Source organism: Lonchura striata, chromosome 3 (genome assembly GCF_050655825.1).
Source record: "Lonchura striata isolate lonStrDom1 chromosome 3, ASM5065582v1, whole genome shotgun sequence".
Lineage (NCBI taxonomy): Eukaryota > Metazoa > Chordata > Aves > Passeriformes > Estrildidae > Lonchura > Lonchura striata.
The window spans coordinates 24,607,499-24,630,424 of NC_140705.1; the positions used below are offsets into that span (position 1 = coordinate 24,607,499).

A 22,926-nucleotide genomic window follows, 5' to 3' on the forward strand; every position below is an offset into this window, starting at 1 on the left:
AGCTATTTGCTGTGTCACTCTGTCTGCTTCAGTGCTGTCACATGCAGTCATACCATACAATTCTTTTTGTGAACTGATCGAGTTCCATCTTAAAAGTTCATTTCCCCTCCAGCTGCTCCAAATGGAAATACAAGAGCCCTTCAAGATTTCAATAATAACCTGTCTTGCAGTCTTGACCTGGAGACACTCCTTGTTTTTCATAACATTCAGAAAGCTGACTTTTTCTGAGATTGTCAATGTGGATGCCAATGACAGTAAGATCTGTGCTTTGGCTTTATCTCCTCAGACAGTATATATTTTAAGTGAAATGTTGATCGGACACTTATTTTGCAAGAGCTTTCAGTCATTATGCATCCTAGCCAGATTTACACTGGCAACACAGCACAAGGAGTAATTCCAAAATCCATTATTTTGTCCTGAGTCATCAGCCTGCACCAAACCACTCATTTTGTTATGAAAAACAAGAACTTATTTACTTTCAAAAGTGTTCAAGAATTCACAAAGCACATTTTACAGATTAACCGCTACTGCTAGGTCACAGTAGTTATTTTGGCAATAATTTTTCGTATTTGTACTTAGAAATGCAAAATTTAGTGATTCTGCAAATTCATTTCAACGCTGTTTGCTGCAATGCCACACCTATGGATTCCCTCTTTTGGGAAGTGACATCTGAAATGAGGAAAGGCCTTTTAAAAAATATCCTGCACATCCAAGGTCCAATAACATTTAATATTTGAGCAAAGCTCTAATTAGAGCCCATAGGTTCTAACTATGAAAGCTCACACAGTGGTTTTCAAAATTAGAGAGAAACTTCCACTTCTCATGTCCAAACAGCACTCTCAAGAGCAATGGGACTTGAAACAAAAGAAATGAAATGGAGTTTGACTACCTGAGCTTATTTTAAAAAAAGACGAGAGAAAAGCTAATAACACCAATGTGATGGTCCGTATATAACACATCCTCAACACTCCAACTCTAAAGTATTTTTACTGTCTCTGTTGTATTATCTACATAAACTGTTGCTCAGACTTCTCCTTTGGTGGACACATTTATCTATAACAACATAAAATATGCTTTTGACACATGCTTTATGTGTTTTATTAACTCTTCTTCTCCCTGAAGGCTTTAAGGAATTCTGAGAAATGGGTGGTCTTGGATGCTCTGCTCTGCCTTTCCTCGCTTCACGGGTTTAGTCAAGACCAGATTAATATTTTGTTTGCCAAATCTTACATTTAGTTGCTTTTACTGTGTTCAATTGAAGGAATTTTGGGTATCTTTTTGTGTTAATTTTGGTATTCATAAAGCTCTTGAAGGAAGCACTTGGGAACACATAAGGAACTCTGATATGCTGTATAATATGGCAGCACCATATATGCTTACACAAAAAATCAGATGTAATTATACACAAAAATGGTCTGTAAGTACTTGATTTATCCTTCCAAGTTAATGCCCTTAAACTGTGGGAGTCCTGGGGCTTTTCTGCACCATTAAAAAATGTGTTCAGGAAGACAATAAAACAAGGAGAGATTAGATTAATTGGTCATCCACCAAAGAATAAAATGGATAAAAGCCTTCTGAATGGAATGGAGCACAAATGCCATTATCTCTAACCTAATGGTGTTGAGAAGCAGCTGTATCCTTCATCTGTCTGGGAGCAGGGTGTGGGGTGATTTGCACAGCTGTACAGACAGGACCAGTATGCACCAGTGGTGGTGGGAGAAGGGGTGGGAACCCGTTTCACTCCCCTTCTTGGCCCTTTGCTTAAAGTGAGTGTGCCCTTACTAACAAAGGGTGTGTCGCTTGTTACAAGCCGGCGCAACGACCACCGTGTTTGCAACCAGCTGGAAACTGTGGTTTAACCTATCGGGGCAAATCAAAGAGTGCTGGAACTGGATCATCCGCTCTGCTCAGGGTGGCAGTGTGCTCCTGGTGCATTCACATCCTGTGCCAGCTCCACCACAGTGTCAACAGAGCCTCAAGGCAGCACTGCAACACTGGGACTTTTACCATGGGGACAGCTGTGACAGGATCAACCCTGTTTTGGAGACTGAGAGACTCATCCCTCCAGCTTGTTTCACACCACAGTGTATTCCTGAGCATGTTTAATTTAGAACTAGTGCAATTTTGGCCAAAGTCAGCTCTGAAACAGAAATAAATGTATCTGTACTTAGGCAGTGCTTGAGCCCAAGCTAATAAAACCTGCTGAGGGGCAGGATGTATTAGCTTGGGTTCAATGCTGTGCTAACATGGCTGTATGGCTTCCAGATGGCCCAGAATTTAGTCAGAGCTATTGCCTGCCAAAGTCCATATATATATCAATATAAATACATATTTCCTAAGTTCCCCCACTATAAGGACAGTAATGAAGGTGACATTTCTCCTAATACTTTGCCTTGTAAATACCAGATCCATCAAGAGGTTTAAAGGTAACAACCCAGCAGCATCCCCCAGAGTACTTGATAGCTACCATGGCCATGTAAGTGAGGTGCCAAAGTGGTCTAGGGGCCACTGTGGGATAAATTAATGACATTTAGTGTGGTAATGGTGAGGCCAAAACAACATCAAATATATAGCCAAGTACGTGAAGAGGCCAGTGTGCTGCCACAGGTTGTCAAGCCTTGAAAGCAAACCAGCGACTCCACACCACACCAAGAAAGCTGCCTTTCTGAAGGAGAAAGGGACCTTGCAAGATCCAGGCTAAAAGGAAGAGAGGGTAAAAAAGAGAGACTGTGGTTTTTAGTTTCTTCCCCAGCATCTCTGGAGAAGAATTTCACCAATCCTTCATGCAGCATGTAGGGTTAAGAACCAAACACCCTTCCATGGGGCACACATCAGAGCATACCCAAATTCATGCTGAAGGGGAAATTAGCCTTCCATAGGCTTCAATTGAACCTAGTTTTTTCTAAGTTTGCTTTTGCTTGGAGGAAAAAAAAATACATGAAGTAATAGTCAGTCAGTGAGCTGAGGGTTCCTGCTGCCTGCCCACCTCAAAAAGCAGGAAAGCCCAAAGAAACCTTCTATGGGACTATGTGGTAACAGAAATCTTTATCTTTGTTTTTTCAAAGTAGACACCAGTTTCTTCCTTTGGTATGCTGGTAGATGAAAAATAAGTGAGAGCTGCAGTAATCTAATAAAAGTCACAGAACTATATGACTGTGGGCCTACTCACGATGTTGTGCTGAGAGCTGTGTATTTGGAATCCATTTTACTCTGTGGATCACTACCAATCACACTGCATGTTACCTCCCTCTTCCTTTCTCTCTAACAACTCTAGGTTCTTCTCAGCAATGGTAAAAATAGAAAAAGCATTAATCCTATAGCTGTTTATACCACTTCAGCAATAGTGATGCTCAGAACACTGCTAACATCCACTTATATAAATGATAAAAGTTAATACAAAGGTGCTGATTCACTAGAACAAGTTCTAACTCATAGGAGATGTGGTATATTTACAGGAAAATATTGCCTGGAGCTTTTCAAATTGTTTGTGCATCTGTATTGATTTTATGCTGCAATTCATCCAACACTCATGCATCCATCAGCATGAAAAATCACCTCTCATTTGTATCATGACAGAGAGTTTTGGTGTCAAAAGTAGGGAATCGGCCAGAAGGGGATGCTGCAGAATATTGAGGATACATTAAAAAAGAGAATCAAAAAAACCTGATCCTTAATTTACCACAGCCCCAGGGAAAGAGTGCATTATATGTTGACAGCTTCCATATGTGTCATGCAAACCTTTATTCTTACTGTTCAAAATAAAATGTCCCATTAAGAGAAAAAGTCTACATTTCATACTAAAATGAGACGTATGATACCAAATACTGTCCTAAAGAAAAAATAAAACACATTCCAGTGTCATATGGTCTTTTATACTTTTTTCAGGATTTTCAAAGGGAGAAAAATATGAATTACAACAACCAGACATTTTTCCAAAGACTTTTTTTCACACTGTTATATTAGTTACAATTTTTTTTAAAATTCCTTATGAAGAAATCATTGTGTGTGCACCATCTTCAGGGATGCAAAGAAATATATCCACACAAGTAATTGCCAAAAATGTCTCTTGATAGATAACTGTAAGAAAGATTACTTTTAATGATAGTGATAACAATATAGCAGCACCCTGCAGTCTTAGCAACTGTTGGTGCCCCATATTGGCTGTATGACTAAATCTAAAAATTAGTATGTATTTACAGACTTGATTATCCAGGACCCCACTGTAGCACTGGAATAACTCAATCAGGGATCCTCTTACTTAACAGAATCCCATTTAGTTTAATGATCTGTTGCAATAGAAAGGTTAATGGATCAGGTCTTATCATAAACATGTCTCCAGTTATGGGGACAGAAGTACTATGCCTCCTGTAAACTCAGCTGACAGCTGGAGGCATGAAGAAATGTGTTTCAGACCTGCATGGCCTGAAGTTCAGTCGAGCCAAGGGAAGGGTTTTCAGTTGATTTGAACCAGTCCCTGAGCTCTCACAGAGAACTGGTTGGAAGAGAGGTGGGTGGGGTTCTCTGGGTTACGAACCGAGTCTGCTACATACTGAGTCGTATAAAAATTCATGTTCCATATGTACACAAACGTGTCATTCAACTGCTGGTGTTTCTAATAGCTTCCAGAAGTAACAGCAACCCAATAAAAATAATCAAAGCCTTAAGAGCAAAATTGTAAGAGCGTGAAAGGATGATTTTGCTTGTGCTAAGCTGAAGTGTTGTAGCACAGGTCTATCCTATAGTTTTGAAAACTTTAGTCCCTAGAAGTGGACTCCTTGTACAAGTGAAAAAGGGAAGACAAAGTGAGGGAAAAGGCGAATTCCTTCATAAGTCAAATAAGTAAGGTGCAAAAGGTAAAGCTGTTTGTGACTTTTGAATTTAAATAGAAAATTATCTATCACCTTTCCAGTCTTGGGAGTAGGATAGGGGAAATATTTACATGAGCTATTCTTTTACAATTTCTTCAGTGTATTAACCTAAAGGTTTCCTTTTACCCGTACAAACTTTCCTGTAGTTTACCAAACGGATGTAATTTTGAGACTAGAACCAACAAATTGCTGGTTGCAGGGTTTCTTAATGAATGCCTTTCATGGATATTTAATTTTCAACAATTTCTGTGTTCAAATCTCCTGGAAAAAAAAAAAAAAAAAAAAGTCAAGGATGGAATTTATTCTGGAGTAGGAAAGCTGGCCAGAAGCCAGCCCACCTAATTTGGATTCCTGACGGAGGTGTCACCTCCCCAGAATTGTAAGAGCTTTAAAATGGCCTCACTAAACCAGGCTGCCTGAGAGACCGACTCCCCATGCAGCCCAGGCTCAGGAGTGGTGCTTTTGAAGGATGGATGAAGGCAGCAATGTGGTCTGCCTTGCCCCGGTCCTCCCCTTGTCCACTGGCTGTGCTCGGACTGTGAGGTAACATTAGGTGAAATGGCCATGAGCTTCGGTGCAAGCCTGCCAGCCCTCCTCTTCAGCATTGTGCCTAAAGGACAGTTTTTGTGTAACTCTCCGGTAGCCAGGGCACTTGCTGAAAAAGTATGAGAAACTTTGTTCACAGCCCAGCTGAGCCTGAGGGAGAATTTAGATCAAAACCAATGAGAAAATGTAGCCAGAACAAAGAAGAAAAAAAATATTAATCCTTACACCAGGGTTTCTTCTGCTACTCATTAACATTATGTCAGCTAAGGTTTAGATTAACTGGCATCATAGATCCCTTGACCTCTGGCATAAAAAGCTTTTTGACAAAAAGAGTTTAAATCTGAGTTTGCTTGTAAAGTGGTATGGATTAACTGAACCATCACAGAAAAAACAGTATATAAGTCTCTTTTTATTAGTTTCTAAAGAAGTCTAAGTAAAGAACATTTCTTCTAAAAATATTGTTTTGCTGAGATGCATTTTCAAATTTAATGAAGAGCATAACTATGAATAATGCAGTAGCCCAGTCAATTTGTACTAAAACCTCCATGGCTCAAAACTTCAGTTTTGATAGTGGTTTTTTCTAATTTTCTGTTAACCAAAATTTTCAGAATTTCTAATTTTTAACCATTTCAAGGTTAAAAAAAACCTTTTTTTTTTTTTTCAAATTAAAGAAAACCAATTCCCACAATATCCTATTGTTAGCCTTTCTTCAACATCAACAGTATCAACAGGTGCTATACCTTCTTAATGGCTCTGAGGTTTATTCTATAACTTTCTCCTTGCCTCAGCCCAAAAAGTTCTGCAAATCTGTCTGATTTTCTGAATGTAATCATCAGTCATAGAACATTAAAATGGATCTTAATTTTGTATGTAGGAGCTCTTATCCTGAACCCAATTTCACTTGATTCAGTTAATTTATAATCACAATATCCTACAGAATTGAAAATAATAGAAAATTTGCAGACTACATTAACAGCAAGATAAGATTGGTATTATTTGCTTATAAACTCTCAGTGAATTGTCATCCAGTCAAGTTAAAAAAGACCCATCAAGAAAAAAGTCCTAGCAAGACAAGATTACACATGGCTTTATGATCTGTAGTTTGGATCTTACCATCCCCAGTTTCAGCGCAGAGTTGCAAGCCCAGGTTGTTCTGTGGATTAATCACCCAGTGATTGCTGGTCGCAGTAATGTCAAAGACAAACCAGCCCACATCAGAAGCTTGAGCCTTTCTTGTGTCTAACAGGAACAAGTCTGCATCCCTAAGTTAAAGAAAATAGAGAGTTAAGGCATTCACATATTAGCTTTGTCCCTAATTTTCTTGCTGGCAATAATTTCTTGGAGTACAAATTAATAATTCTTTGACATATCCTCATTATGGCATAGTACAGCATGTGCTGTAGCTAACAGGTCATTGTTAAGTATAATACAGGTATTTCCCCTAAGAGGCATTTCTGAAATGAGTTTCAGCATGTAAAAATGATAGCTCTGGAAAATCTGAAAAATACAATTTCCTGATACAACTACACAAAAAACATAACTTAGGCTATGTATAAAAAATTCATCTTTCAACATTATAATGTCTCAGGAAGATTCAATTTTATAAACTTTTCAGCATAAAAGACAAAAAAAGTCAAAATCACTTCCCATTTTCAACTAAAACTCAGAGGCATAGCATTGCTAAAAAGATCTGTTGTTAATAACACATGACGGCAGCTATATCCTGTGACAAAACATGAAGAGATGGCAGTTCAGACCGTTTCCTATTACTACAGATGTTTAGAAAATAAGTTTCTATATCAAAGCAGAAATTACATATCTATTCAACATTTTAACCCTCAGTTCCCTGGTATATTTTCAGATTTGTTCCCATGAAATCTTCCAGTAATTCAGAAGGGCTGCTCATGGGAGTTAGTGTAATTGTGTTACTAAATTTTTAGCATGGGTCATTTATTTGTTCTGTTTCCACATATCTCATGACACAATTGGTTCCAGATCATCATCTGTATTACAAATAATTTACTACAATGACCAGACTAAACCCAAGATATTTAACTCTCATCAGTTTCATTTTACACACTTCTACAAAGCAGAATGCATTATTAAAAACTGTTTTCACCATTTAACCTTTTAAACTTAAATCTATAGTTATAGAAGACTATTTTTATGCCATAAATAGTAGTCAAAACAGTAAGTTACAAGAAAAAAAGTTTTATTCTAATTTTTTACTGTACAAGTCAGCTAAAGTCAGACTTGGCTCACATAGATCTGGGAATTGTACCATTGTCTTACAGACAGAATGAATACATGCTTAAAGAGGAAAGACAGAACAGGCTTTGTGTGAAAAAGTGGATTTAAAATTGCTAGTGTCTTGTCACTGTATTCTTACAGTGCTGAATCACAATGACACCTTAGAACGTTCCTGTCTTATCTAAACACAATAAATGCACCTAGAAGGTCTGATACTGAAAAAAGCATAGAGTGCACCCTTTGAAACTCTGGTTGCTAAATAATGAAGAAAATAAGACCAAATTAACTATGACAAGCATATGTTTACTTATATGTGCGATATATCTGCAAAATCAGGTTAAAGAGCTCAGAGATTATAAAGGAAGGTAATTAAAAAAAAAAGGAATCGAAAGGGTTTTTCTCCAAGTTGCCTTTTTTATCTTCTGTTAAAAGATAATCTTTTGCTGGGCTCTTATCACTTCCATTCTAGTAGAATTGTGCTAATGACCACACAAGGAGAAAACCTACATTCCCCCTCTGGAGTTAACATGAAGAAAATCTTACAATTCAAAAGAGCCTGACCTGCTATGCTAGCACTGAACAAATTAACAACGTACCACAAGCTCATAAATAGTACTCTCTGGAGTCTTAAATGCCAACTTTTTTTTCCTCTAATAAGCAGTTTTATCAGAACTTTAAACTTGAAAAGTTTAATTCCGACTGTAATAGTCTTGAGATGTTTATTTAGAAATACTTTTGCATCACTCAGTAGATTTAATAGAAAACTATAAAAGTGTTTGGAATATAAAATACTACCATACCACTGAGATATAATTTCACACTTGTCTTTTCTCCTCCTAGAATACATAATTGTTTTCTCGTATAGAGTCTTTCCATTCCAAATCCAGGACTGGTACTAAATGTTGTATATTGTGATTCAAAAGTCACAATGTTTCCCATGCCAAATCAGAATAAGGCATTACTAATGGTCCAGTCCATAAATTCCTATGAGGGAAAAAGTTTTCCTCAATGTGACTTTATTACTTTGTGCTGCAGCAAAAACTCAAAGTGTCTTCGGTATTGATATGTCTATTACTTGTCTGTCTCCCTTCGAGTACAGTGATCTGGCTAAGGTAATAAACTTCAAAGAGACAGATTGCTCTTACTCATTAACTCAGCAAATGAAACAAAAATGAGTTGGGGTTTCCTAGAGAAAACCAGAACTGATTCTTGACAACACATAGAAGAATGCAGAAAATATATCTGGACCAATACTAATAATTAAGCCTGCATAACAGCATGTTACTACAGAAATTCAAAGTCTGTAAAACTCAGGGGAAAAAAATCAGATAAAATAACAACTTCTTCCACAATTGATACAGATACAGGGTAAAAACCTGACCCCTTAGAAGGCAGCAAGAGCTCTGGGGTCATGGTTTGTCCATTAGCTCATGTCATTCATTCAAACTTCTCATCGTACTTTGTGACATTTTTAATTTTAAAATTCTCCTTTATTCTATGCAATCACACTTAAAATTAAAAACAGCTGCAAATTTTGGCTGAATTTTAAAAAGTATTTCTATTTAAAATATAGGCCACAACACATAATAAAACCCAAGGCATTATGTTGTAAATAGTCCAAAATATAACAGTGAATACATTTAGGCAGAATGCAGCTATTTGCTTTACCTTTACAGAGGCTGTTTAAGTTTAGTTATTTCAGTCTGCTCCACAGTGATCAGTTTTCTGAAGGAGAAATGCTACCACAGTCAAGAATTTCAGCAAAGAGGCTGAAGGCTGAACATCTAAGAAGCTTCACATCTCCTGAGACCCTTAAGGATGTAAAGGTGGAACAAACCATCTACGTGTTCCTTGAAACCCAGAACAGTCCTTGATCAGATCAAATAATCATTACAGTGTAACAGGCCATCCCAGTAATGCTGTTTTACCTCTAGCCTCATTCTGGAAACTTGCTCTTGTATCTTACTGCCACTGGAGCATTCCCTAATGTGGGAAAAGCCTTCAGAGTTTACTTGAATCAGTGGCTACCTGCCACCAAATCATGAACAAAGATTTGGCCCATTGGGCAATATTTACTTTTGTCTTGAGAAAAGACCCAGGTAGGAGTCGATGGTGGGGCTCCATAGGATGTCAGCCTGCTATGGGCCATGATGTACATTTCCTTAGACCAAATGAAAAACTTCAATCCCAAAGACTGCAACTTCAGCAAACTTCAAGGGAATTAAACACAGACACTTCAGTAGCCATGCTGGTATAGAGACAGAAAAATGCCTGAGACTACAGAACAATCCTCAGTATGCAACTTGGAAACCCTGAACCCTGGGTGCTCCTTGTCTGAAAGCACAGCAGGACTGTGTGTGGGATTTCAGAGTCCTGTCAGACACCCATGTTTCCTGATCAAAGCAAAGAAGGATGGAGGAGCAGTTTTTCTGTGGAATGTCACTAGTAAGGACTGTGGGATATTACAGAATCATAGAATCAGAGAATAGTTTGGGCTGGAAGGGACATCAAAGATCATCAAGTCCCAGCCCCTGTTATGGGCAGGGACACCTTACACTAGAACCTGTGGCTCAAAGCCCCATCCAGCCTGGCCATGAAAGATTCCAGGAATGTGGCATTCACAACTTATGTGGGCAACATGTTCCAGTGCCTCCCCATCAAAGTTTTCTCCCTCTCCCATTCTGTAGTTGCAGCTTCTAAAAGTTTTGCACCTGAAACCTAATGTATATATACATAACAAACCTGAGGTGACAAAGACAATCACAAGTGAAGTCTGGGCCCAAAAGCAAAAGGTGTGGCTTTGTTGGGAAAAAAAAAAAATCCTGGGATCTTGTCTTGGGGTCTCTTCTGCCGGGAGACAGCAAGGGGCTTGTGTAAAACTTTTTGTGTTTCTAATTTGAATGGTGAAGAGCTTGTGGTCTTTTCTCATCCTGTTTCACTGAGGCAGTTGCCTATAATATCCCTATATATGAGTAGAAACTGTCAAAATCAACAATAGGAGGGAAACACTTGGTCTAGATCTGAAGCTTCTGTAGTTACACTGGTGAAATCAAATGCATGGCATGTCATTGCCTATTCCTCCTTTCAGCATCATGATTCCATTAGATAACATGGGACTTTAACAATTGTAAATGCAAATATAAAGAAAACAGAAATGCAAATTTCTGTTTATGCATTGAAAGAAATCAAAAGCATTGCTTAATGCCTCCACAGAGGCAGTTGCCATTTGAATAAATCAGCTAATATTAACTGTGATTTTCATCTGAGTGGCAGAGTTTTGCTTTCTCTAAAAGAGACTACAAACCACCAACTGTGAAAATATTCAAAAACTTAAAAAGAAAACATCAGAAATATTAGAACAACTAACTTTTACCATTAGTTAATTAAAAAATCTGAGTTCTCATGTGAAAAGCTTTCATCACCTTAGCCCTGACCTGTGCTCTTTAAAAAGATGTGTTTTGTTCCTTCCTGCTGCATTCCTTCTTCCAAAAATTTTCTTTTAGAACCTATGTCAAAAGAATTTTTGAGAAGATGAAGATAGAGGTTAAAAAAAAGCAACCCCCACACTGTTCTCTTCATCCCCAAATTTACTAAGAAAGCAAAAGGTATTCTGTAAAGATTAACGCTTTCCTCCGGTTGATTCCATTGGTATAAAATGAATCCCTGTTTATAGCCATAAATACTTTATAACTTGATGTTCAGAGATATGACCTAGAGGGTACAAACTCAAGGTTCTGTGGGCAGAAAAGAGATTTGAATTCTGGCTCAGCCTTCAATCTAACATGTGATGGGGCTTTCATATCCTCCAGAATATTCTGCAAGTTTAAGCTGACATTTTCTTTGGTTTTGCCAAACCTTCCTAAGATAGAAATCAGTTCCAAGATGAAGGAGAGTTTTTATTTATCTTAAAACAGAACTTTCTTCCTCCTCTTTTCTGAGAAAATGCATAAATTTAATTTCAATCCTCACTTTCTTGGGTCTACGTAGCTTTATCACAAGCATCTTGGAATTGATACTAGTTTTCAATCATAATTTTCAGGTACTTAGCTATTTTGCCTGTTGAAATATCTCATTTACTGAGATCTTGCAGACTCTTGGAAACATGTCATATACAGAGCTCTGCAAACTCAAATTCAGGGATATTCTCATGTGCAACCTCATATGTGGCACTTAGGGACATGGTTTATTGGTGGATTTGGCAGTGTTAGGTTTACGGACTTGATTCCAAAGATATTTTCTAACCTGGATGATTCTATGATTTGTTTTTTCAGTTACAATGAGCAGCATGTATTATGTACACGTCATATTAAAGTTAATGCACGAGTTTATCTTTTAATAACTTTCTGCAGAATTGTCAAACACAAACAAAAAATCATGCTTCTTCAAAAGTAATCAAAGTTAGACAATCTTTCTGCCTCTAAGGAACTAAGTGAATCTTGGCTTGTAGTGCCACAGTGTCAGCGAATGGCGCATGTCCCAAATCTAGACACTTAGACTGTGCACAGGACTCCATTTGCTCTCTGAGAACATCAGCCCTCACCCACTCTGTGCATGGGCAGATTATTTGGTGAACTTGGACATAAACCTGGAATAAATTACATGACGGTAAATTTTATTCTTGTTCCGTTCTTGCTGTTGTGGCCTAAGAATTAATACTGCACAAGCCACGGTGGTAGCAACGATACCTTGTAAGGTGTACGCTTATGATCTATGGGTGTCTCCCTGCTTAAGGCAGACAAATGGGATGGTACTCAACACGCACGATCCATGCAGGATTGGGATACCTGTTGGGATACTCCTTGATGATCTGATATATGCTAATCTGAATGGTTTCATTCTCAAAGCGGCTGTTGCTCCGATCTTTGTATATCCGGAACTCAGCGGCTGTCACTGCCTCTCCGTGAGGGATCTGAGTGAGGTCAAAGCGGAATTCTTTGTAGTGCCTTCGGTGGTGGGAGAAGTCCTTGTCCCTTTCAACTGTGAGAAAAAGAATTTAATGTAAATTAAAGACGTGAAACAAATGTCCATTTCCCATGATTAATGGAGCATTCCCTCTGCTTGGGGGTTAACAAACATGACAATATAAAACTGTGCAAATAATAAAACCACAAGCCCAGACATACTTCCAGTTAAAGGAAATTCCACCAGCCCAGTATCTTCAGTTCAAAAAGAAAAAAAATCTCCGTGGTTTTTATATAAATTCCAGAAGCTAGAGTGGAAAGAATCTCAAAAAAAGCTGAACAGGGGCATGTAAAGTAACTAGAAATATGGACAAACTAAAAGCTGTGAAAGGATTGAGGACTTCAGTGTAGCCATAAGCACAGCAACAGCAATGTCATAACTATTGATGACTTTGGAAAATACTAATTGCTTCAAATAACCAGGCTGATGAGAGGAATGCAGCTCATTTCTGTTTAACATAATAAAAGTGGTACTAAAGTGCACTGCAACAACTATATAGTTAAGAAGCAGTTAAGTCATATAAATTAACACAAGTTGTATTCTAATGGCATGCATGGCATCTTTCCAGTGGCCAGAAGAAGGAACTGTGGGTCAGGGCCAAGAGGTTCTGGCAACCCAGCAGCATAGGATGTACAATTCTGGCTTGAGAAATCCCCTCAAACTTGTTCTTGGTGGGCAGGTGCAGCTTCCACTGCTTCTAACATTGCCACAATTTAAAATAAAAAAGCAAACCTAATGATTGCTTAATTGAGGTTTGTACAGAATTTAAGAGGAACAAAACAGAGGATTTTAATTTATAACTGGTTTGGGTCCATTTCCATTGTCTGCTGCGGTTCTGATTCTGAGTTAGGAACAACTTTTGCAATGCAATATATGTTTTGATGTGACAACGGAAACTACAGGCCATAGTACTGGCTGATGATCGCCTTATGGGATTAATACTTCAGATTTTAAGGATGTAGAAAGGAAAATGATCCATGATTTCCACCTCCACAGAGTACAATGTATCATTGGCCTATATATGAATAAGCTGTGCTCCATGGGAAGACAGAATTTCTCTTCTTTCTCACTTCTGGAAAAGTTCTACCTGCCTTATGACTTACATGCTTTGTTTAACTGATGGTGGACAAAGTATAAAATGCAGACTTGGGATTTGGTTTAGATAACCAACTAAACATTTATGACTGCACTCAGCTTCCCTAAACACTCTTGTCAGTAACCTCAGCTCTTTTATTGCATTTAGTCCACAGATCTGAGGGAGGAACAATGTCTGTTCTGGAAAAAGCACCCATTTGCATTACTAAATGCTACATGTATAATAATGTGGAAATTATTACAATATTTATACTTACATGCTCATATATACATCCCTCCCAAACAATTTTTTTTACATACATAATGTGTATATGTTTTCATGTATATACATATAATTATATAATTTTATATATAAACCTACATATCTGTATCATTATAATGTATATGTTGTCTTACAAAATAGAAATGCACTAAAAGAGAAAAAAATAATTTTGGGCTTGCCATATAATGGTATAGTTATGGACATATTAAAGTGGGAGCTATTGAACAAACAGTATTTAATACTATTTTCAGAGCAGTAGTTACTAGTTAAGTCACCTGTGGTCATATAACTAGTTCTTTACAATGTACTTCCCTGTCATTTTTTCAAAAATGTAAACTCTCCTTACTTACATTAGATTTTTTTTTTTACATACAACTCTGTATTGCCTTAAGAACCACCACAAATAAAATATATAGGCTATAAGAACACTTTATCTTCAGTGAAAATGAACTTTCTCCTGGCTGACAAAAGGAAAATTGTCTGCTAACTGTGAGGTTTACTTGGCTCAAGTGCATATTTAGCTTACATGGGTTTGCCATCGAATGCTGTGTAGAAAAAGTAAAGCAGAAAAGCAGCAGAAGCATGTAAACTGGCTGCTCTGTACCTGAAGATGAATGGGCTGCTACTGAAGAGAAACAGGATACAGTCTATTTAGCAGCTCCACTGCCCAGTTCTAAACCATGAGATATATACAGAGATCTGACTTAAGGTTTGAGAGTTGTTTGCTTTTTTTTTTAAATACCCATGTAAAGCCTTTCATTTCAGAGGAGCCTGGCAGAGATTAGCATATGCAAAAGCACTGAGCCGGGAGGGATTTTTCTAGTACAGAGTCTGCTCCAAGTTTCTGAGGTTATAACTGAGCATTTCAAAATTGTCATGGAACAGATATGTCAATAATCCTCAAACGAGAACTATATTTAACACAGACTTAGTATAGTGCAAACCTTTCTGCTGTCTCTGAATGGTATTTTTTCAACCAGCATGCATGGATAACTCAGCACTACTCACTGTGAGTAAATACTGAATAATTAGGCAGTGAATAAAAGGCTTAAATGCCACTACTCCTGGACTGATTGATTTTTATTTGGGTTTGAAGCTTCCTTTTGCCTTGTTTCTACCAAGTACTTTCTAATTAGTAGCATCAGTTTGGAAACACTAGTTGTCTCCCTATATGCTGTAGTTTGGACAGAAGCCTCCACAATACCCCTGACAGTATCAGTGGGGATCTCTCAGGATCACTCACAACTGCTGAAAGAACACTGACAGCCACTTTCTGGTGGGCCTCAAATTAATTGCTACAACTCACACAGATAGTACTTATCTGTGTTTCCACGTATATACCCTAGGAAGACACAGCACTGCCACCGGAAAGGGACACAAGTTCAAAATTTCTTTGGTTTGAGACAGCATGTACAGGCAGACCAGGATTTCAGAGAGGCAACAGTCTGAAGAAGTGGAGGGCTGTAGAAAACAGGCACTGAACAACACTGCAAAAACACCCCAAGTCCAAGTAGGTCCCATTCTGCAGTGAATCCAGAATGTCTATCTGCAAATTTATTTCAGCCAATGTATAAAGCAAACAAACAAAAAAAGACATGCATACAAATGTAAACAACTTTAAATCTTGCATTATATAGCAGACTACCAAAAAGCAGTGTTGGTGATGTTACAATAATGACCAATGGTAGCCAAGTTAAAACAGTAAATGTCATTAAATGATATTGAATATTTTATCACTGAAAATAATACACAATTCTTGGTCCCTTCTGCATCTAATAAATGCCTCATCAGGCAAGACTGTGAATGCTCAGCAGGGTATCTGTCAGATCCTTTGTCCTGTTGAAATAGCATGAAGTGCAGGGAGGCACCATTTTTCAAATATTTTTATTTCACAGGCAAGAGCTTTTCAACACTGGTAGCCTGAAAAACACAGGTTAAGATTTTCAAGTATTACATCCTTTCAGAATGTTCCCATGTCATTCCAGCCCTGCCCAGTACATCTGCCAAAATGCATTTTTCTGGGACAAATCACAGCATCTAAAAACCACTTGACTAGAAAATCTTTAAGTATTTTTTTTTAATCACTGGAGGAATATAATTTTTCTAAGTAGAAAATAAGTAGAATATTAGGGGAAATGCTGATTACAAAAAAAAAAAAATCTTCCTTTGCTCTCATTGGTCAGGATTCCTAGCACTTACTTTTAAAATGGAATTTTTATACCACTTGAAATTAATATATGCAGCACTAGAGTTACATCAGACAAATCATGGCTCAGGGGAATATCACAAACACCTGTGTGTAAGATGGGAAAGAATTATGTTTTCCACCCATGTGGCAAACTGATGAAACATTCACCCTGTATTAACACTAAGTTCAACTCTAAGAAGAAAAAAGTCAAATTTACAGGAAAAAAGGTATTTTGGAAAAGAGGACTTCTTTTACACCAAAATAAAATATCATACACTGATCTTCATTAACAAAACTATTTCTTTCATGGGCAAAATAAACAACTAAAAACACAAAAAACATTTATATAGATGTATAACAAGTAATCAGTATTTAGAAATTCAGCTATAAATATCTGATTGTGTTGACTGGGTTAAAAAATATAAAAACTGCTAGCAATGAGTTTAGGTCATAGTGCATGAGGACTATAGATGTGGTCTTTCATTAGTGATTAGCTCCACACTGATATGTTCTTTTCCTGAGGATGCTGGTGTGTGGCTATGACACATAGGCAAAGTGAAAGCTTCTTTGGCAAATGGGTAACAAACCAAAGATATGCTGAATGACATGTTATAATAAGCTGATTTTACAATATAACACCCCAGGATGCCAACAGGCTTCACAACAGTGAAATTAATGTCACTTTTTAACTACTAAATATATGCTCCAAGGCAAAATGGAGTCTTACAGACCTGTGTAACTATAAAGCGACATTTACACTAATCTCACTGAATTTCACTGTTTGACTCTAAATTCTTTGTATTAGTACTAAGTAAACCAGTCAGTTTTAATCACTCCAAGGTGATAAAGTTTACAGTAAGCTGATACACTACAAATGACACTCATTTACATCTTGAATATAATGAAATGATAGTTTATCTACAGTGAACACTTGTGGTTATCTGACCAAAACAGGTCAAAGGTTCCAGGCATTTTCTCCTGAAATTACTCAGTGCTGCCTCTAATGACTGATAATTGAAAGCAGAGACTGGAAATATCAAATGTGGTAGGTGACAGATAAGCAACAGATTAATGCAAGTACTCTGTTACAGGACACTGAAAGGTCAGAGGCCCTAGGAATTAGCTATTGTGCTACTGTGAAAAGACAGACATCAAATAGCTGTTACCCCATTCTTGCTCTTCTCTTGCATTCAAATTCCAGTCTCATAGATGAGACTGTTTAGAGTGATTCACCTTTCATAAATTAAGGCAACAAATGTTTTGTAGGTTGTGTGGAAATGTGAAAAGTGACTCTAGAGAAACATACAGGATTAAAAAAAAAAAAAAACCAAAACAGCTATGCTGGGTGTAAATATTTTGATGAAGAGCATCTGAGAGAAGGACATTCATCAGAATGTCATTTCAGTTGAAGAGAGACCATATTACAGATTCTAAGATACATATTTTGGTATTTTTTAAGCTTTGTTACTTTTTTGGCTTGTAAAAAAATGAGTGTAAACTTTAGAAAATCACTTTATCTGGGAAAGCATACCTTTCATTTTTTCACCCTGGAAGTCTTAAACATGTAAAATCTAGTTAATATTGAAGTAAGTGGTAGCCATTTCATTCTGCTCATTGGCCTTTGAATAAGGATTCAAAGGCCAATTAAGATTCTTCTAGAAAAGGTTTTAAATCAGGTGGACTTTTAAAGTCCAAGAATGAAGAAAAGTAACTTCCCAAAGTGGTGATTTAAAAACAAAAAAGCAGCAGACTATAATTCTACTTCTCTAAGCACTACTGCTTTACTAGGTCAATCTGTTTCTTAGAATGGTAAGTTTCCTGAGCTGAGCTCAGGGAATCTATTTTGAGTTAGACATTGCAATTGAAAAAAACAGTCAGCTGTCTTTAAAGCATTGCTTTGGACACCGGAGGTGGCCGCCTGATCTGGTCAGTGGAGAGACAATTCTGTTTGTTAAGGGTCAGCTGTCTTGGACCAGTGAGTAAACAAAACAAAGGAGTTTATTTATTTGGTCCACTGCAGCTCCAGTGGATAGTCCTTGCTCAAAGGACAGTTCAATCCTTACCAGCTGATTTCAGTGACTGTATCCTAACTGCCAGGATGCCAGTCTCCCAGCAATGGGACATCCTGAGCCATTCCACAAAAGAAATGCAGGAGCTGAAGGCCAAAATGAGAATGAAATGGGTTTTTGATCCCACATCTGACTTCTTTTTATTTTTTGACATTAGACATTTACTATTTAGATTACCATAATCATTCAGCTGAGTGTTTTAACTACAAAACTTCCCCATTGCATGTCTTCCATTTAGGATGAAGTTGTCACCTCAGAAATATGACGGGATGACTTGCACAACTGAAGTGCTGCTAAAGATTGCTATAAACTCTTGAGAAGGGATAGGCAAGGAAGGAGAGGCTGTGAGGTAGCCCTCAACACTGGGCTGAGTGTTTACAGGTAAGAATCAGTGGGAAGGCAAATGGCAGATATGCTGGTAGGAGTCTGTTATAGACCATCCAGCCAGGATGGGGAGGAAAATGAAATATTCTACAAGCAGGTGGGAGAAGTCTCCAGTTGCCAGCCCTTATTCTCATGAGGGACTTCCACTTACCAGGTATCTGCTGGAAATGCAACACAGCAGAGAGAAAACAGTCTAGGAGGTTCCTGGAATGTGTGGAACACAGCTCCCTGACACAGCTGGTGAAGGATTCAGCTAGGGAAGGTGGACATGCTGCTAGTCAACAGATAATCACTGGTGGGTGATGTGAGAGTTGGAGACCTCTTCAGCACAGCAAACACAGAATTATGGACTTTTAATGGAGTTTTTAATTCTTGAAGAAGTAAGGTAGAGAGCCAGCAGAACTGCTCTTCTCGACTTCCTGAGGGCAGACTTTTGCCTGTTTAGCAGGTTGGATGGCAAAGTCCCTTGGAAGGCAGACCTGAAGGACAAAGGAGTCCAGGAAGGATGGACATCCTTTACGAGAGAGATCTGAAAGACTGTGAGCAGGCTGTCCCCATGTGCCAAAAGACCTGCCAATGGGGAAGAGGAGCTGCTTGCCTGAACAAAGAGCTTTGGCTAGAAATCAGAAAAAAAAAAAAAAAAAAAAGGGAGTATATGCACTTTGGAAGAAGGGGCAGGAAATCAGAGGGACTAAAAGGATGCATGAGGTTATGCAGACTGAAAATGAGAAGAAGAGCCAAAGCCCAACTATTATGTAATCTGGGCACTGCCTTAAAACACAATGAAAAGGTTATTGTAAATATATCAGTAACAAATGGAGTGCAAAGGAGAATCTCCATTCTATTGGATGTGGGGAAAAACAGAGTGACAAAGGATGGGGAAAAGGCTGCAGTACTTAATGTCTTCTTTGTCTCACCCTTTAATAGAGCTGGGCCATTTGTTCTCTGCGTGCCAGCTCCCTGAGGTTAAAGACAGCTACAGGGAGCAGAATGGAGCTCTCAAAGTGGTGGACTTGTCAGTGAACGTTTAATACTTGGAGTCAATGATCTCAATATAAATGATTCTATATAAAAAATGTAGGCAGAGGTTGAAAATAGGAGTCCCCAAAATTACATTCCATACATACCCTATCTTAGAGATGAAAGTCATTGTCAGAAACTTAATCTACATTCAGATCCCCTTCCAACTGGGGCAAAGCTGTTTCCTTTATCAGCAGGGATTTTGCTTAATTAGAAAGGGCAAGTCTGGAGAATTTTTTTCATTGCAAAAGTTCTGTTTCTTAAAAACTGATTTATTGCAGTACTTTTTATTTGAGTTTCTCTGCACTTATTATTATGTATTTAAAGTAATTATATATTTACAGATGTGGTTTTGAAATAATAATGTAAATTACTTTCACATGAAACTTTCTTTTCAAAACACAAAGAATAAAGTTTGATCAGTCATGTGCAGAAGTTAGATACACTTCTAAATTTAGAGTTGTTTCACTAAATCCTTTATATTCAGGTCAGCTACTGACATCAATGAGCAACATTTTCCTATTTTGTTTACCAAAATTAGAGGCAGTTTGAAAATTGTTTGATGAAATACTGTGCAGTTAGTGACAGTTTTAATAAATGAAATACTTATTGAATCCAAATTTTTAGTAGTTAAACATCCCTTCTATAATTGAACAGACTTACTGAACTTTATAAATTGCATAGGAATTCAAATCAAAATAAAGTCAATGAAAAAACCTTCAAAAATGGCAATATAAAGCAAGAAGGAAAAGATAAAGCATAATAAAAAATATCAAACCAACAAAAACTGATTGCCTGTCTTTTTTCAAAGCAAATATTTCACTTATTTGCTTTCTTTCTTTAACCCTCAAAGAAATGCATTTCAATATTCCATATTTTATAAAAAATATGGTTTTAGAATGTATTAATGTATTTTAGTCAAGCACTTATTATTACATCTTTTGAGAGTGCTGTTCTACTATAAAAATATTCATTTCTTCATTTTGTTGTTATAGTCAATAAGATCTCATATATCCTTGCCAATTAACAAAACACACATTTCAGAAACTACAAATAGTGTAAATACTAAAATACTATCAAGGTGGACTTTCAAATTATGTGACTTCTACTTTCTAATCCCCTCAAAATGTGCATGCAATATTAGCACTTTAGTAAGTGATAGACAGTACCCGGTAAACAATGAAAGTTATATACCCATGCTAGAATATGAGTGAATATGTAAAAGGGTAAGGGTTTTTTTTCATTAATTATTTTAAGAATCAGAACTCAGTTAATAGTTAAAAGCTTCCAGCATTCACCATGAGAAGGAAAGAGTTCCCAGAAACCATGTAACAGTGCCTGCCAACAACTTTTATAAGCAGATACCTAAAGAAATGCCTCAATCAAAGAGGCATAACTGGGCTTGGCTTTCTCACACACAATCTCCCAGGTGATCTGGACACTGTAAGATTACCCATGATACCTTCTTGCTACTTTATATTAAAATATGGAGTGAAGCAGAAATTTTAATGAAATTGCTGGTCTTCATTCAATAGCCAATGTTTTGTTAAAAATTTCATTGCTAAACATGTGTTATTAATTCAATTTACTCTTCTTCCAAGTCAAATGCACTTGCTCAACAAGTCAAAACAAGTGCTGCACTGCAGCTGGTCCAATGATAATTAAATGCTGGAAGGCTTTCAGTTGTTGATACAAAATAAGTGGGAAAGCAACACCCTGCTTTTCTTATGCTGCCTTGAACCCGGCCAAAACAAGAGGAGAAGTAACCAGGCAAAGAGATTGAGTTTTAGAAGTGAATAGAACTTTGAGAGTCTAAGTTTGGGTACTATCACAATCCTATCATAACAGATAGTCGGCAACATGATTGCTCAAAGTCTCCTTTTTCTGATGGTTTTGACAGTATAGTGCCCTGTATCTTTCAACCTGACAAATGCAAATCTTTCGCTCCAGTTGCTCAGCTGTAGCACAAAGCACAACAAAAGATACAACTCTACATATGTGCTATTTAATCTTTAATAAGTAAGGACCTTGTTTTAAGACATACTGTATTACAAAGGCACTCTAATCACAAACACATATGTTAATCTAAAGATTTCTGATTGCATTCAGTTTCATCAGTGATAAATAAATCTTTAGTTGGAAAAAAAGAACTCATCAAAGATCCCTCTATTACATAGTTCTGAGCTAATGCATAGATAAATTAGCTTATCCTTACACCACCAAGCCTCAGGTTGCTAATTTTGCCTGCTGTTTTCAGTGATGGCTATTTTGCCTCACCTTTGGCAAAGCCAGTAAATTTCAATACTGTCTGTCAATAGACTTCCATTTTTTCTCACATTTAATTCTGTTTTTCTATAATCACAGATCATCACAAAGAAAACTAACAATTATTGCCAGGTTTCTGACTGTGTGTGAAAGTCAGGATGTCAGATCAACACAACCTCAAGGTTAACAAATGACAGAAAAAAAGATCCCTCTTGGGTTCAGCTGCAACTGAATAGAAACAAAAGTTATACCTCTGGGATCCAATGGTCAGAAAATAGGTGTAAATTATAACTGTTTTGACACTGTAAAAGTATACAGATGGAACATAACTTCTGAGGAGGGTGAAAGGGCATATATCATCATAGGGCAACTGGCAGGGGAGGAAAAGCTAAACATTAAAGTGCACTCTATCTTCTCACATCTCCTTAGTTTCTGCTCATGTTAACCCTCTGCTCACTTCCAGACAGAGGTGGCAAGTCACTCTACCATCTAGCATTCATGCATGTTGTCTGATAAATTCCATCTATTTTCTGCTGTGGAATTTGTTAAAAATGCTTCCATGGAAGATGTGTCTGAACTCTAAACTAGAAATGACTGGGTAGGCAATATTTTCTGCTTACTCTGTGCTCACATCTGAGTCCTTTAATATTACCCATACTCATTAATACTGACCAAACATTCCATAAAAACAGTCCAGCTTGTAACAAGGATAAGGAAGGAAGCTCTCAAGAACATCTGATTTAGAGAGTAAAAGGTTTCTTTACTATAAGAAATCAAAAAAATTTGCTAGACTATATTATAGACAGGATATTAAATACAATTGCAAAAAATAACTGCTCACAGGCCGTGCAGTTAGTTATTATGTTAGCTTGTCTCAAATAAAATCAGAAGTCCTCTGATTTATACTGCGGTTTCACAAATGTATACTGGGCTAATCACTATACTAAGTCATCACCTTACTATTAAAAATGTAAGGAGTCTAAGCTTCATCTTTTCTAATCTGTTTGCCCATATTTT

At 37.3% G+C, this 22,926-nt stretch overlaps 1 protein-coding gene across 10 annotated transcripts in view; it reads right to left on the reverse strand.

The window, feature by feature from the left end:
• Positions 1-22,926, reverse strand: part of BMP5 (bone morphogenetic protein 5) — a 56,781-nt gene that overhangs the window by 19,508 nt on the left and 14,347 nt on the right. For all 10 annotated transcript variants that reach the window (XR_014953614.1, XR_014953613.1, XM_085574674.1 and 7 more), the window contains 2 exons: positions 12,449-12,641; positions 6,528-6,676 (listed from right to left, as the gene is read on the reverse strand). Coding sequence is in view for 8 of the 10 variants with exons in the window: in XM_085574674.1 (XP_085430800.1) it covers positions 6,528-6,676; positions 12,449-12,641 (342 nt within the window). In the remaining 2 variants the exon portion in view is untranslated. The remainder of the gene's footprint in view (positions 1-6,527; positions 6,677-12,448; positions 12,642-22,926) is intronic.